Here is a 15,652-nt window from a genome sequence, read left to right on the forward strand (position 1 = left end):
TATTTTAAAAGAAATTAATGTTGGACGCGCCCTATTATGGTTCGAAGAATCCCCGACAGATGTCGTCGCAATGGTTCAGTTTACAACTTAATAACTCTGGACCGATCGTTCACTTCGGTTCGTTCGCTCGCGCGAGTTAGTGAAATGTGTACCGGTATCCTCGTTGAATATGTGCACCGCTAAGTTTTAGTTTTGCAGATCCCACTTGCCACTGCTGTGCGGTGGCTGCTTTTTGAAAGCCTGATAGCGGCCAGCTACTTGTCAGTTTCTCTCGCAGTAAGTAACCATTCTTGCGACGTCAATATAATCGAAATTTTCGATTGTTCCTCCGACAGGTAACGTTCAATCGTCGACGATAATCATCCTTGATGCAAATGATTCATATTTACAGCCTGTTATTTAACACCATGCTCGCCAACGCTTGATTCACACTATAGTTTCTCTTTTTCCCTCTTGCGAAAAGTCTACAGTCTGTCTTCGCTATTGTCATGTTTTAACATTAGAGGGTGGCAGAAAATTAACCTATCAAAAACTACTGGTTGTTTCACGATGACTTCATTTTCATTCATTTTCGCCTCGCGAAGTTGCAAAGTAGAGCCTCGAGTAATCGAGTCTCGGTTATTCTTACACCTTTTCAGTCAGAGCTGTATTTATTTGATGTAATGACAATGAGAATAGAGTAGAACATTTAAGACTTGAACTATGATTTTTCAATGGTCTACGTAAAATAGAAAAATGAATTACCAGGAAGATACTTCGGGTTTGAGTTTCAGATTAAGCCGGTTAATCGAGGCCCTACTGTATATCTATGTCGCATAATGAGAACGCGTCCAATACAAGTGACATTTGAAGTCATTTGGCACAGAATTCGTGGGGTGCTATTTTAAAACAGCCTTACGACATCATCTTCGGCTTTGTGTTATCGCAATATGTATCTCAAGGTGTTCCGTCTGAGAAGCATCGCGGAAAGGTTTATGACACCGATGGCAATAACGAAAAGACGGTTCACTCCCTTCACGTTCAAATTTTGTAAATTCACCCTTCGCTGTGATCCGTCTTATCTCGATGCATCGATACTCGAGAGAAAATCGAGAGGGAAATACTGGAACTGACTGGTTATATGAGCGTAAACTTATGTAATCCCACGTGCTTCAGGGGACTGTCAAGGTCTCTCAGCAAGCATAATGTAAGTTATTTTTCGACACTTTAACGATAATGTTAAGTATGGGAATTCACACGTTTAAGTACACCGCACACGTTCAGAGACCTTTTATCTGCTGTTACATGTTATTTCACTAGCATTTCTTCCATTTTGCTTTGTCTCTATCACAGACTATAATTTGTAGTAATCCACCAAGTTATGTTAATTTACGTTCATTACGCGATGAAAATTTCTGAAAGTACTTCAATTCGTATTCATGACGCGAACTTTGTATTTTTTCGTTCTTTGTTACGTGCTGATAAGAATTTGCAACGTGTTTTATGTTATGCTTACGCATTTTTCAATACAAAATTAAAAACTTAGTTAATATTAGCAAATGGGCTAGATATAGCATGAAAACAACAATTCTTTTTTCATACATATATTTAGTCTCTAAAGTACGGAAGAAAATCAATTTTAATAATTGTTTTTTATTAGGCAGTATAGTTTTTGCATCTTCGTACGTCGTAAAGTAGAAAAAGTATAAAAAGTGTATTACCATGCTCAAGAGACTTTAACTTTTTATGATTAATCTTTGTTTAGCGCTGTACCAGAAAGAATTAATCAGAAAGAAAGGAAAAAAAAAGTTATATTTGAATGTACGCTAGATTTTACTCACATAGTAATTTTTTTCTATTTTCTACAATAAAAGACTAATATAATGTATATACATCACTTCTATTTCGATTTGCATCGGTTATTCTAGAATCGATCATTAAAATGTAATTTCAGAATATTACTGCATTTATAATAAGAATATAAGAAGCCACGAAGGTGCAAACGGTACATCAATGATAGGTGCTTGTTATTACAAGTCACGGTTACGTTCAGACTTATTAAAAGTTATCGACAGATTCGATTGATAGTTATCAAAAAGATCTCGCAAATGTTTTTCTTCGATTCCTTAAAATTCCCTTCAAGAATGCGAGTAATTTTTAAAGAGTTTAAGGAGTTGTAGAAAATTGAAGGAAATAATTGAATCACCTTGATGTAATGAGACGTGGCCATCTTAGGTGGTTCACCTCTGACCCGAAAACACACGCGCAGTGATTAGGTATACATACCTATGTTAGAAACTATTTGAATGTATCTTTCGTGTCTTCATGCCACATAATTAAAATTTCCGTTTTCCATGGTAACTGGAACACATATTCAAAATCAGTTCCATTATTAAATATAGCCAGAATATGTTGAAAATTACGAAATTGATAAATAATGAATTTTTATGAATTTCGATACAATATGTCTTGTATTAACCCTAGGAATACTGACTCTAGGCTGTTACGTGGAAAGTTGTGGGTAGTAGAGGGATCTGAAAAACTCACCCTTCTTAAATATTTATCTTGAAAAAATTGTACCAATGTGGGTATTTGAATATTAAACTTAAAGCGTATATGCTAATAAACAATTTTTTGAGAATCTTCTACAGAAAAAAAACAACTTCAATTCAACATGCTTCGGGTTGTTAAGAGGGAAATTTCTTGTTCTTTTAATACAAAATCGATTTCTTATTAATCAATAAATGATTTTTTATTAGTGAAACTATATAGTAAATTATTTTCAGCCTTTATGTGTGTTTTTATTATATTTTCAAGTAGTTGTAATATTATTTTACGCATTTTTATATATACGCTTATATTTTTCCTCAATCACTGTGTCCTTTTTTTCGCTGGTTGACATAATTTAAAAAGAACTATTCTATCGATTAACTTGAAAGTTTTCCTGTATGTTAAGGAAGTAACGTTCTATTGTTTGACGAAAGAGACAAGTCATATGTCATGTGTTGTGTATCCTTTTTTTATTTCAAAAAAATCATATATCTTTACTTTCTTATCATTCTTTGTCAAACGTAACTACCAGTAAGTACATAGGTATAATGTAGACGACCATAATTTCGCCATGCTAACGTTCAAACTGTTTTTAAAACCTATTTAGTAAAATTATCAAATATCTCATAAAGTTAAGGGTTTTATTCGATGCCTGAAATACTAATATTATTTTGCAATTTTAATTATCTATCTATTAGTTCATGAATTTCTCATGGTTAGCGAATTTGAAAGTATTGGTAAAATTGTGTTTTATAGCCGTTTTACATGATCTGAAGAGATATGCTAAACAACGAAAAAGGATGATGGTTGTAGAGGAGAAATATAGGTGGAATGTGTGATAAAACCTTTTCTAAAAAAATATAACTACTTGAACTTGTATATGTCTAATAAAAGAATACAGAACGACTAAAAATAATTTACCATATAGTTTGTTTAATTTCCTTCGGTAAAATATCTTACAGAAATCTATTTTTTTACAAAAAAATTTTCTTAAATGTTTCGCCCATGAACGGGCGTTGTCCTTATCTTCTAAACGTGGATTTAGTACTTCAACATTTCAGTCACTGTGTGGTAATCTTCCGTGACACGCAGTCTTGACATTGAAATTTAAGTAAGATAGTTCCGATTTCATTAATTTTACGTTCATATCGCATTACGCCACACTCAGCAGATTGAATACAACGTATCTGTTATCAATCACGTATGTTCCCCACTTTGATAACTCCACGAAGTATCATGCGCGCGATAATTTTTACAGTTCCGCATTTATTACAAGTAAAAAGATTTTCGTACTTGTAATTAATATCGTGTCGAGAGTAATTCCATTTTGCAATGCAGTCTCGCATATCATTTACTATTGCATCACATCGTACTGAGAGTCATATTATCGTAAAATGTATGACACATTGGAATGCCACATGACACACGGGTACATCGAGATACCAAAATGGCGCGTCACGTGCAGTCGGTTCTAGATGAAGTATTGTATCTTAGGATCTTTGCCAATGCAATCGTTTTTAAAACGTGGATCGTCCTTTACAAGCCAACGAACTGATCAAATACCTTTTCGTTTTGCAGCGTTCGATCGGGTATAATTAAATTTCTGTTAACAGGTTCATTGGCAAGCAATCTTGTCACATTTTTTACAATCTCTTATGCACACACAGCCATTCAAAGATAATTATTAATTGTGAAAATTACTTTGGCATATCTTTCCTTTTATCTACCTCATTTGTAGCTTTTACGTCTTTTTTATTTGGAGATTTAATAACACATCAATAAGGTCACTAGCTCGATATATGAAGTTCTGTCTGATAAAGTTAGATTTTATGATAATTCTTCCTGAACGAATTCGTCGTGCGTAGTATTAAAGTCAAGAATATTCTGTGGTTCAGTAATATACTTATCGTTTTACATAAGCTTCTAATTACATTAACCCTTACTCAACGGCGGAATAAGATATACTGGGACCAAGGTGCAATACAAAATTAGGCCCCCTGATACTATGACAAAGGAACAAGTTTTTCTATTAAAACGAAAAAATACTTAATACGAAAAAAATTGTTGTAATTAAAAAATTTTATTTGTTTTATAACAAAAAGTATCTAATTAATTTAAATAACAGTTTTCCTTGATTTTTGTTTTGCAAAAGCGTGAAAAATCTTTTCGTAGCCCAAATTTTTCAACAATATCAAATTTTCGAGGAGTCTCCCCGAAAAGAAGGCCTTAGGTGCGTGCTTCATATGCCTTGTGTATAATCTATCACTGTCCACGAACTTATTTTTGATACTCTATATTATAAACGTGGGACGTTTAATTCCGACTCGTTTTCCAATAGGTTCAACTCTGTACAAAAATTTGAGAAACTCATATAACTTTATACAAGTTTTAATAACAAACAAACATTCATTAAATATAAATTTTCGAGATACCTAGGTATACCTCTGGAACTAACCCAGACAAAAATATCCTATGTTTACGAAATATGAGTTAATATTACCTAAAAGATGATAGACGTTAAAATTTATTTATTATAAAAATTTTAAGATAATATTGAAGGTTGAAAGATTTGCACATCGATTGTCATCATGGCAGTGAATTTTGTTAGTAAGTGTGAAAATTAGTTTTCGCATTATGAGCCCCTGTGAAATGTGTATATCGTCAAGGACTCAGTTCCTGATCACTTAAAACTAAGAAGCTTAGTTTTCTTAATGCATTCACGAAAAAATTAATCAAATCTAACAAATTTTTTGTTATTCATAAAAATCTATGCGACATCTTCAATTTGTTATTGAAAAAAGTGCGAAAATGTTATTAATTAAATCAAAGGGAGTAATAGCTGATCAGTTAAATTATGTCTTACTTCCAGCTATTAAATTTCACGTATGAATATCAAAATAGGTAACAATTATTTATTAATTTTTTGACAGAAACTTTTATTAAAATAAACTTCGTATATGTATTTAAATGCTAAACTGATCAAGAATTGGGTTCTGATCGGTAACTTGATCTTTGACTGTATCTTAACCCATACTTTATACATTATTTTTAGAGACTAAAAAGACATTTTATGATAATAGATGCCATAAAAGTGTAACAGATATAGTCTTCAATACTTTAAGGAGTGGTAGAGGATCTAAATTGGAGCACAGAATGTCTTATAACATAGTGGCTGATATGCATTCGTTTTACCATAATAATGTCTTAAAGTTAACATACCTACGTACTAAACTAATATTTATTATAGAGAATTCTATAATTTTACATATGCAATTTATGCAATTTTCATATAAAGTTTGAAAGTTTGAAGAAACATGAAATTAAAAAATATTAACGACTATATTTGTTACACTATCTAGATCAGAACGGAGAAATAGTAATAAAAAAAATATATTAAGCTAATCTTTGAGATTCCCTTTCATAACAGTAACATAAAGAAACAGAATTCAATACTGTAAATATACTAAAGAAAAATGAAATGTTACTTTTACGCAACTTTGAGTCCTAATGGGTTAATACTGAGTTCAGAGATTATGTAGCAACTTACTACCCATCCAATTTTATTTCTTCTATACATATTCTCTTTCTAGTAACTTCTGGTTAACATTGTCTCCTCGATGCGTCGTACACATTGCACCTGTTGATACCTTGCCAAATATCACGGACGATGATTCATTAAATAGATCAGGGGCGTGATTGATCGGTCAAAAAAGATCACATGTGATGCTTCGACGATATAAATTGAGTTTATATATCTTATCGGTCGCGTGAATCTTTATACTGACGTAATGATTGCTTATCGTATAGAATGTCTCGTTCAGCCTCTCGACATAGTTTTCACGAATTGGCTAAAACCGTAACAGTGGAATCATCCTTTTATATAACGCTATAATTTGCCGATGAATAACGTGATTAACATTTAACTCGTTTATCTTCGTTTCAGATCTTTCCTGAAAGATTGTCGTCCCACTACAAGTGGACATTAAAATGGCATCGCTGAAGCTGTTGGTTGGGGGTGCAAGCGCCATTGGTGCCAGTGCCCTCACCTCATATTTGTTAATGTCCGATAACACTGTAAGTATATCTTGTTTACGTCTTTCGATAATAATTAATTACTCGCGACGAATACATTTTTTATTTTTAAAGACTAATGTAGATACAATAGCTGTAAACACGTGACGACAATAATAATCCTTTTTTCCCTGTTCAATGGATCAGAAAGACAATCAGTATATAAAATTTCTAAAGATTGTATTCCAGTCTAAACCAGTCTTAACACGTTCACGGTCTCCTTGGATACTAATTCATCTCTACATTCAGAAAGTCGATACAAACATAGCTCACAAAATTATCAGAAATGTTAAATGAAAAAAGATGAAAAAAATATATCTGTATGAATAAGATCTAAATATTTATTTAATAGAAACTCAATAAAAATTTAATGACAGTATCGTGAGAAACCATCGCTTAATTGTTCTGACTCGCACATGGGTCATAGGGTTGTAAACGTATTAATTTAAACAAAAATACCTACATGTATCTACTATTATTAATAAGATCTAAATATTTCTTGAACAGAAACTCAATAAACACCGAATAAAAACATCATGAGGAATCATGGTTCAAACTATCATACTGCACATAAGGGTTATAGGACTGTGAATGTGCTAATTTAAACTAAAAGTATTGGGTACCTCCTTATGTTCTTTAATTTGTATCTAAAAATACGTTGAACATTAGATGATAGACGACAAACTGTTACTCGAAGAGATAGAATTTTGTATTGTTTTACCGCATTCATTATTTTTTTAATTCAATACAATTTAAGTCTGGACCAGTGATTGCATAACGAAATGCTATTAGCGAACGTAATCTGTGTCGTCAGTCAAGGTTGTACAGTACTGTCTCGGAATAAGGTCTAGTTTCAGACCCCGGAATAAATACGTGACCATCCCCACCACTGTGTGGAGGTCCTCTCGTCTAGCGACCGAGAGGATCCTCACAGAGACGAGTCGTAAATTTTTTTGGACGCTGCTGAGGAATCGTATGCCAGGAAAAAAACAGAATCAGGATAGTTTCTCTAACTCCGACCATTTAGTACTTATGTATGTACACAACTCGTACAAGAAAGTATGTTTACAAAACACGCTCCAATTTGAATCGCTGTCACGCACCTTTTATTCATTTTAAAACATTACTGTAGTTACAAATAATAATTATTTTAACATTAAGGATAATGTACATATATGCAGCATGTTTAGTTAGGAGATCCAAATTGAAACACAAAATGTGTTTAGAAACCTATAACAGTGTTTGATCTACTGGGGCGTAGCTATGGGCCAGCAAAGGACCCACTGATCCATGGTTCATGCATCCTACATTCATAAACTACACATTATTACATCTTTTGGATTTTTCCTATTATTTGCACTAATTACCGAGTTCTGAAAATCATGTTTTAAATAGCAAAACATTAAACATTAAATACCAAAACATTAAAGTGCAACGTCACTTTAGAGATTAATACGCTGCACGTGTAAAATGACAGTTTAGGTAGAATAAGAATAGATATTCATTATATTCTCATAGAGTACAATTATAATATAACTATTTTTCAATTAAGAAATAACAGATGCATTGAAGGGCAGAGATTGAGAAATAAAGATTTTATACGTTTTGTTATATCTTCTACGGTTTATTTTTTATAAAGCTTTAAAAATTCGAAATGTTTGTAGGAAATAGATTGCGAATATAAAAAATGAGGATATATACATTGAAATTTTGTATTTCAACTTCCTATTAAGAAGGACAATGTCACGTTTTTAAGGTGTGAACTGATCCAAAGATCGTGCAGTAAAATCTACATACTTATCATTGGGAAGATCTTCTCAAGACGAATCAATTTCTAACATTTTTAACTGTAAAGTCAGATGGAAACACCGCGGAAAATGGCCTCAAAGTTTGCGATCTTGACGCCTGAGAAAAATCCAAGGATGTAAGCGATACTCTAGCTATTTAGCAGGTTGGTTCGCCAAATGTACTTTCTGAGACATTTGGCGACCCAACAATTAGAAGACAAGAAGTGTAAGTCGAACACGGTCCACTAGAGTATCCTAATCCGTATTTTTTCTGTCGCACATGTACCCTGGCAGCGTCAACCGAAAATTATGGCTCGTCCCTGACTCTCGCTGCGCCGTACCGAGGACAAAATGCAGACTGAATAGAGTATATTCACCGGAATAAGGCTGCGACTACTGGTCCCGATGCTCAGTCTTATTCCGGGGTAATACTGTACGGTGTTTCGTGATCAGGCAGCAGTCGCGTGGTTACCAAAATTTCACTGCAAGGAAGGTCTGTGCCAGGCCGAGACAGGCCAACCAATAGCAGGGATGCCCGACTATTTTGAACACAGTACTATTGTTTGAAAGCCATAGCCTAAATATACAGGGTGTCAGCGAGCAGATGATACTTACAACTTACAACCTAAAAGAATGTGATTTTCCATATTGCACATGTACTTCAAAAGTGATATAACTCAGAAACTGTGATTTTTAAATAACAGCTACAGATCGGTTTGGTAAATGTACCTCTGTTCATTATAAAAAGTTTACTAGCTAAAGATCAAAATTATAGAATTTATTCACAGAATTCTTAAAATGTAAATTAGAAATCATTTCAATGATAACAAAAATATCATTTAATATAAGTAGCATATAATTATTTTTTAGACTAAATATTTGAGTAAGATAACTTTCGTTGAGTAAAACTACTCTTTATGTCAATATCATGTATTTAACAAATAATTTTCTTCTAAACTCGTAAATAATCTTTGCTTTCCCTCGAAAACGTACTTTTTTGAGTTGAGTTTATAGTAAATATTCGTTGAATACACATGCATGTTGTGAGAAACTACAAAATTATAGATATAATTTCAAATAAGGTGAATATTTTAACAAACTGGAACAGTCTTCAATTTCTAAAAAATAACATTAATTATACTTGTGCTTGATGCAAGGAAATGATAAAATTCAGTAGTAAGTGCATTACAATTGTAAATGAAATAAATATTCATGTAAAAATAAATCGAAAATATAGAATAACTATTTTTGATAAAATTCCATTTGTAAAATAATACAATTAAAATAAATTTTTAATAAACCTTGCAATGCGCAACTTTTATTTTGGTTCTCCTTAAAATTTGCTAGAAAATAAGGAAAAATTAGTAAAAAATTAAATTAAACTTAAAGTAAACTTTCCTGCAATGCACATATATGTGAATCATAAAGCAGTGTAAAAGGTTCGTCATTTAAATAATAGGAAAATATTAAGAAAGAACTTGAATGATGCATATTTGCGTCAGTGCGCCTTGTGAGGTTACACACACACATTTTTAATGTTTTATTAGGAAATTTATTTGCATAAATTTTTTTACACAAACTACATTACATAAGTAACGAATTCAATGGACAAAGTATTTTCACTTTGCAAGGTATTACACAAAATACGAAAATGTAAAAATGGAATTATTCGTTACAAAAAATCAGTTTATTTCTTAAGATCAGTATTATCACTGCTTCATTTTTTTTTTATTTTTTTTTTTTTTATTTGACTTTTAATATAAGTTCATAAAGAACAAAAATATGTTCAGAATGGTTCTCAGGGAAAGTGGCCTTGAGGTGTGCACTGATCACGTTTAAATTTGTAGTTGATTTAGGCCAACGCTGATTGGCGCTAGTATCGAGTTTACCGCGATAATTCTATTGCGTCTAGACGGGAGCGTGAAGAGTTGAATAGTGATAACAAATAAATTGTTTCAATCTGTGATAATGAAAAGGCCGGAGTTGTGCTATTACAGTAGCCGAGGCGCTCTGTTATCTAATTTTTATGAGTCATGCAATTCAATGATCAGCAGTTTTAATGCTCTTCTTGACTTAAGAGAAAAAAGATTTATTGCTGATGGTAGTAATATAATTGTGGAAAATCAATTCTGTTTGTAAATATATATAGCATCTGTTTGCTAAAATTTCATATTAGAGAAATTCTAAGAATTATTTACATAATATGGTTTTACCTGTTATAGGTATATGCAGAGAAACCGAAACCAAGGCCACCAAAGAGACCATTACCTACAAGAGAAGACCAAGTAAAAACATTGAAAAATAATCAAGAATATGATGTTCTTATTATTGGTGGTGGGGCAACAGGTGCTGGATGTGCATTGGATGCCTGTACACGAGGTACTTTCTTTTCTACTGAAGAAAATATATTAATGTAGTATGAAGTGTCATTCAAAAAAAAAAAAAAAATAAAATTTCAAATGTAATTTTTATTTTCAATTTCAAGGTTTGAAAACAGCTTTAATTGAGGGAGATGATTTTGCATCTGGAACATCCTCTAGAAGTACAAAGCTCATCCATGGAGGAGTTCGTTATTTACAGAAAGCCATAATGCAAGTAGACATAGAACAATATAAAATGGTTAAAGAAGCATTACACGAACGAGCATCAATGTTGCATAGTGCACCTCATTTAGCTCATCCTTTACCCATCATGCTACCAGTTTATACGTAAGTCAAGTTTTTATGTATTTCCTCTATTTCCTTACTGAAACATAATTATATAAATATTAACAGGTGGTGGCAGATTCCTTATTATTGGTTTGGAATAAAAATGTATGATTTGGTAGCTGGAACAAAGACAGTAAAATCTTCATATTTCCTCCGTAAATCAGATGCATTAGAATTATTCCCCATGTTGAAAGGAGATAAGCTTACAGGAGCTATTGTTTATTATGATGGTACATAGTATTCATTGAAAATTTTTGCACACACATTTATCTATCATAATCTCACTATTCTGCGAAACAGGTCAACAGGATGATGCCAGGATGAACTTGGCAGTTGCTTTAACCGCATCACGACATGGTGCAACAGTTGTAAATCACGTTACAGTGGTTAATCTATTGAAGGGCCTTGATAAGGTACTACATCGCTGTTATCTTGTTATTTATAGAAAGTATTATACCGCACATATATTTTAAAAGCTTGATAAATACATCTTTACTTATAAAAATTGTGCTAACTAAACTTTGAAATTGTAGAGTTTATTTAAAAAAAACTCTTAAAGCGTAAATTATAAATTATTTGAACAATTAAAAGGAAGTCATCTGTTGCAAACAACGCATAACTATTGTTCAGACGAATTATTCAAACAAGATAACTTTTAGTACATAAAACTACTCTTTATATCAATATTATTTATTTACTAAAGATTTTTTTCCAAGACTGATAAATAGGTTTTTGCATTTCTTGAAAAACATAATTTTTTTAGTTTAAAATACATGTGCGATAAATTTATACATATATGAAAATAAAAAGTATACTTTTTCCAATACAAAATTTTTATCGTGTAAAGGACGGCAATCGAGTACTTACCGGTGCTCATGTAAGAGATGAACTCACTGGAGAGGAATGGGATGTAAAAGCAAAGGCAATAATAAATGCGACAGGTCCATTCACGGATTATATACGAAAAATGGATGACCAGTCTGTGAAAGAAATCTGCTGTCCTTCTTCTGGTGTGCATATCGTTCTTCCAGGTTACTACAGGTAGGCAATTTAAATGAAATTCGAAGTTAAAAAATTGAATATGTCCATTAATCGAATACAAATTTTCATGTAGTCCTGATCAAATGGGCTTACTGGATCCAGCGACGAGTGACGGCCGTGTGATCTTTTTCTTACCTTGGCAGAAACAAACGATCGCAGGAACAACCGATATGCCCTGCGAAGTAACACACAATCCACGACCCACCGAAGATGAGATCATGTTCATCTTAAGGGAAGTTAAAAATTATCTTAATCCAGACGTTGAGGTACGTCGAGGAGACGTACTATCTGCCTGGAGTGGTATCAGACCTCTTGTTTCCGACCCGAATAAACCCAATACTCAATCGTTAGCTAGAAATCACATTGTACATGTGAGTCCCACGAAACTTATCACGATAGCAGGTGGCAAGTGGACGACTTACAGAGCAATGGCTGAGGAAACAATTGACGCAGCCATTAAAGGTATTCTTTACTTGTTTAATCATTTGGATACTTATCTAGACTATATGATTAATTTTTATATTATTCGTAAGCTTGCAATCTGCAACCTGAAAGACCCTGTCAGACCGACGGTTTTCTTCTGGAGGGAGCTCACGGTTGGAGTCCAACTATGTATATTAGATTAGTACAAGATTTTGGATTAGAATGTGAAGCTGCGCAACACCTGGCTAAGAGCTATGGAGATCGTGCATTCGCTGTAGCGAAAATGGCTTCTCTCACCGGCAAACGGTGGCCAATTATAGGCCAAAAGATTCATCCAGAGTTTCCTTACATTGACGCCGAAGTGAGTTTTGTCAATTTATTTTCTTAATCATCATAACTAGTGTAATAATTATCATCAATTGATTGCAGATTCGATATGGTGTTCGTGAATATGCAAGAACAGCCATTGACATGATTGCACGACGATTGAGATTAGCGTTCCTTAACGTCCAAGCAGCACAGGAAGCTCTTCCAGGTATTATAGATATCATGGCAGAGGAATTGCACTGGTCACCAGAGGAGAAGAAAAAACAACACAAGCAAGCTAGTGATTTCCTTGCCAACGAGATGGGACAAATGGTTAATCGTGCTTCCCGCGATAAGATTCCTATTAACCTCACAAAGGAAGAAATACAACTGTATATTAAACGTTTCGGTATTATCGACAAGGACAATAAGGGATATGTTTCCATAAACGACATTAGGCGAGGACTCAAGGTTCGTATACAAAATTATAGTAACTTCACGTTTAAATCTTTATCTTTTTCTTCACCACATGTATACATCACTAAATTATTGATGTTCAGGTACTTGGCATTAAATTATCGGAAAACGAGATGCACACTTTGCTCAATGAAATTGATCTCAATTACAATGGGCAAATGGAACTGCAGGACTATCTGCAGGTAAATCATAAAACATATATTTAATTAGAACTTTTTACCGTTCGCAGCTATTCGGTGACAAGGAAGTACCTGGTGAAGAGCTTCATGAAATACTCCGTGAAATCGACACTAATATGAACGGTCAAGTCGAATTGGATGAATACCTTCAGGTCTGTGAAAGCTCGCACGCACGGAATTTCCGTATAATCTTGCTGCTTTCAGACTTCCTTTGTTGCGTTACGTTACATAATACTCAAAAATCTATTGTACATAATATTTTTGAAAATCTATCTCTTCTCTAATGCAAAGAGATAATCCAAAAGACCTGTTGGAAACAAATAGTTTCACTAGTAGCTAATAATAAGACCAAGTTTGATGCATTTACATGAGTCCAACATGATCATTCGCAGAGATTTAATATTTGAAGCAAAATACTTAGACGTTACAATATAATTTTGACATTGTTTACCACATACTTGGTCTCATCAGTGCTCGTGACAACTACTTCACCTTTTCTTCACATTTGTTCTGTTGTGATTTATCATATTAAGTTTTTCAGCATTTTATTTTTCTTTATTTGCACGAACAGTGTGTTTCTTTATTTCCAGACTAAAAAATATTTTAGTCATTAGTTAGTTAACACTCTGACTTAATATAGTATGATGTGTTTTTTACCATGATGTACTTTGATCAACGTCTTGGCCTCCGCTTTATTTTTTTCTGTTATGCAAACTGTTTTGGTATCATGCTGCTCTTGTGCCAGATTGAAATTGCGATTAATCTTTTTAAGAAAAATTTTTAATCAATTTCTTTTTAAAATGAATTCGCATTGATTAAATATTTATGTTTCACTTAATAGATGATGTCTGCTATCAAATCCGGACACGTGGCCTATTCGCGTTTCGCACGAATGGCAGAGATGGAGGAAGCTCAACATGAGAAAGAAGTACTGAAGAAACAGATCAGTGTAGAGAGATCAGGTGGTGGATTGTAAAGGGGTGTACGTTCAGTGACATCGTGAACAATTTTCGGTATACTTCACATACACGCGTACACAGTCAAACACAGATAAACTATCTATCATAGAGTCTTTATTCGCTCTAATCAATCTTCGAATATAGCCTACTCTATAGTACAAACACACTCGGAATCACTGCGAATACACCCGCCTTTCGTACTCTTTTTACAGTGATTACTTCGTTACATCCAATTTCCATATTTAACGAACAAGACACAAACGGTATTTATGCGAAAAAGCCCTGATGAATTCCACTGTTAATGTAAATATCTTGTGTACATTATTTTATATAAGTACACAAAGAACAGAAGCACTCTATTTGTGTGTGTGTGTGTATATATATGTATATGCCTTTTGCAAGAGTCAACTCCGAATTGCAACAATGTAATCCATAATTATTACCTTGACAACAAAGTATATACATCGTTGTATACAACGATCAATGCAGTTCATATGAAATTAATATATCTATTTGCACATTGTAAACTTCCATACACGAAAGTTTGCAACTTCTTACAGGTTGTAAACGTTTTAACTGTCATTAAGCTGTGTCACAGTTATAGAAGTCATGTCACTGAAGCAAAACTGCAGTTTAATGATTGTTTCATCGCAAGAAACAAAAGAATTGATTACTACAAGTAATTCTATCTCTTAACACTTGTGATAATCACGCGCCGTGAGTTTAATTCTTACAAAAGTTGAATCTAATTTTAAAGACTCAAAATGGTTTATTTATAAATTATGTATTACTTGGTAACGTGTATAATATTAGAAATCAGCCTACATAGATTACCATTATTTAAATTATTAGACATTTAATTTATTGTCGCTAACGTCACGCAATCACGACATATTCTGTATTAGAGACTTAATTTATTTCACTGTCATTAGTCATGGCCATTGATGTAATAAAAACATATTGAAGTATCATGATTGTGTACAGTTGTTTATTTAATATCATTTAGCAACTATTTCTCCTTTCACAAGGGATGTATATTTTGTATATATGTATGTATACTAAATGCATACTTGTACAATATGGAATGTAGAATTAATGAATAACAAATTAGACAAATAGTAGAGCAAACCTAACCTTTAATATGTATATTGACTGCTGCAAGGACTATGGGT

General features: G+C 33.0%; 1 protein-coding gene and 1 long non-coding RNA gene across 6 annotated transcripts; one reads left to right on the top strand and one right to left on the bottom strand.

The window, feature by feature from the left end:
* Window positions 1–111: 111 nt before the first annotated feature.
* On the top strand, window positions 112–15,454 carry Gpo1 (glycerophosphate oxidase 1). 4 transcript variants are annotated; one of them, XM_076379687.1, is made up of 13 exons: window positions 114–276; window positions 6,473–6,603; window positions 10,610–10,766; window positions 10,873–11,095; window positions 11,162–11,325; window positions 11,396–11,508; window positions 11,943–12,136; window positions 12,210–12,598; window positions 12,670–12,920; window positions 12,989–13,336; window positions 13,426–13,524; window positions 13,572–13,673; window positions 14,363–15,454. In XM_076379687.1, exons 2-13 carry the CDS (start codon window positions 6,517–6,519, stop codon window positions 14,495–14,497), a joined length of 2,262 nt encoding a protein of 753 aa, XP_076235802.1. In that variant the 5' UTR covers window positions 114–276; window positions 6,473–6,516; the 3' UTR covers window positions 14,498–15,454. The 4 variants fall into 4 exon arrangements, with proteins under 4 accessions (XP_076235801.1, XP_076235802.1, XP_076235799.1 ...); XM_076379686.1 differs by lacking the exon at window positions 13,572–13,673 and having other exon boundaries at window positions 112–276; XM_076379684.1 differs by lacking the exon at window positions 13,426–13,524 and having other exon boundaries at window positions 117–276.
* Window positions 4,622–7,498, bottom strand: LOC143180153 (uncharacterized). 2 transcript variants are annotated; one of them, XR_013002083.1, is made up of 4 exons: window positions 7,224–7,498; window positions 6,077–6,731; window positions 4,962–5,029; window positions 4,622–4,875 (listed from the first exon to the last, which is right to left on the bottom strand). It is a non-coding gene; the product is annotated as an uncharacterized LOC143180153 (long non-coding RNA). The 2 variants fall into 2 exon arrangements; XR_013002082.1 differs by lacking the exon at window positions 4,962–5,029.
* Window positions 15,455–15,652: the final 198 nt, after the last annotated feature.

The sequence above is a fragment of the Calliopsis andreniformis genome, chromosome 6, assembly GCF_051401765.1.
Source record: "Calliopsis andreniformis isolate RMS-2024a chromosome 6, iyCalAndr_principal, whole genome shotgun sequence".
In the NCBI taxonomy this organism is placed as follows: domain Eukaryota; kingdom Metazoa; phylum Arthropoda; class Insecta; order Hymenoptera; family Andrenidae; genus Calliopsis; species Calliopsis andreniformis.

What these genes read in the sequence shown, in the direction of transcription:
- Gpo1 (XM_076379687.1), top strand. Translation starts at nt 6,517, where the DNA reads ATGGCATCGCTGAAGCTGTTGGTTGGGGGTGCAAGCGCCATTGGTGCC. An exon ending in ATCATGCTACCAGTTTATAC is followed by an intron (nt 11,096 to 11,161) that starts GTAAGTCAAGTT and finishes AAATATTAACAG; the next exon opens with GTGGTGGCAGATTCCTTATT. An exon ending in TATTGAAGGGCCTTGATAAG is followed by an intron (nt 11,509 to 11,942) that starts GTACTACATCGC and finishes TATCGTGTAAAG; the next exon opens with GACGGCAATCGAGTACTTAC.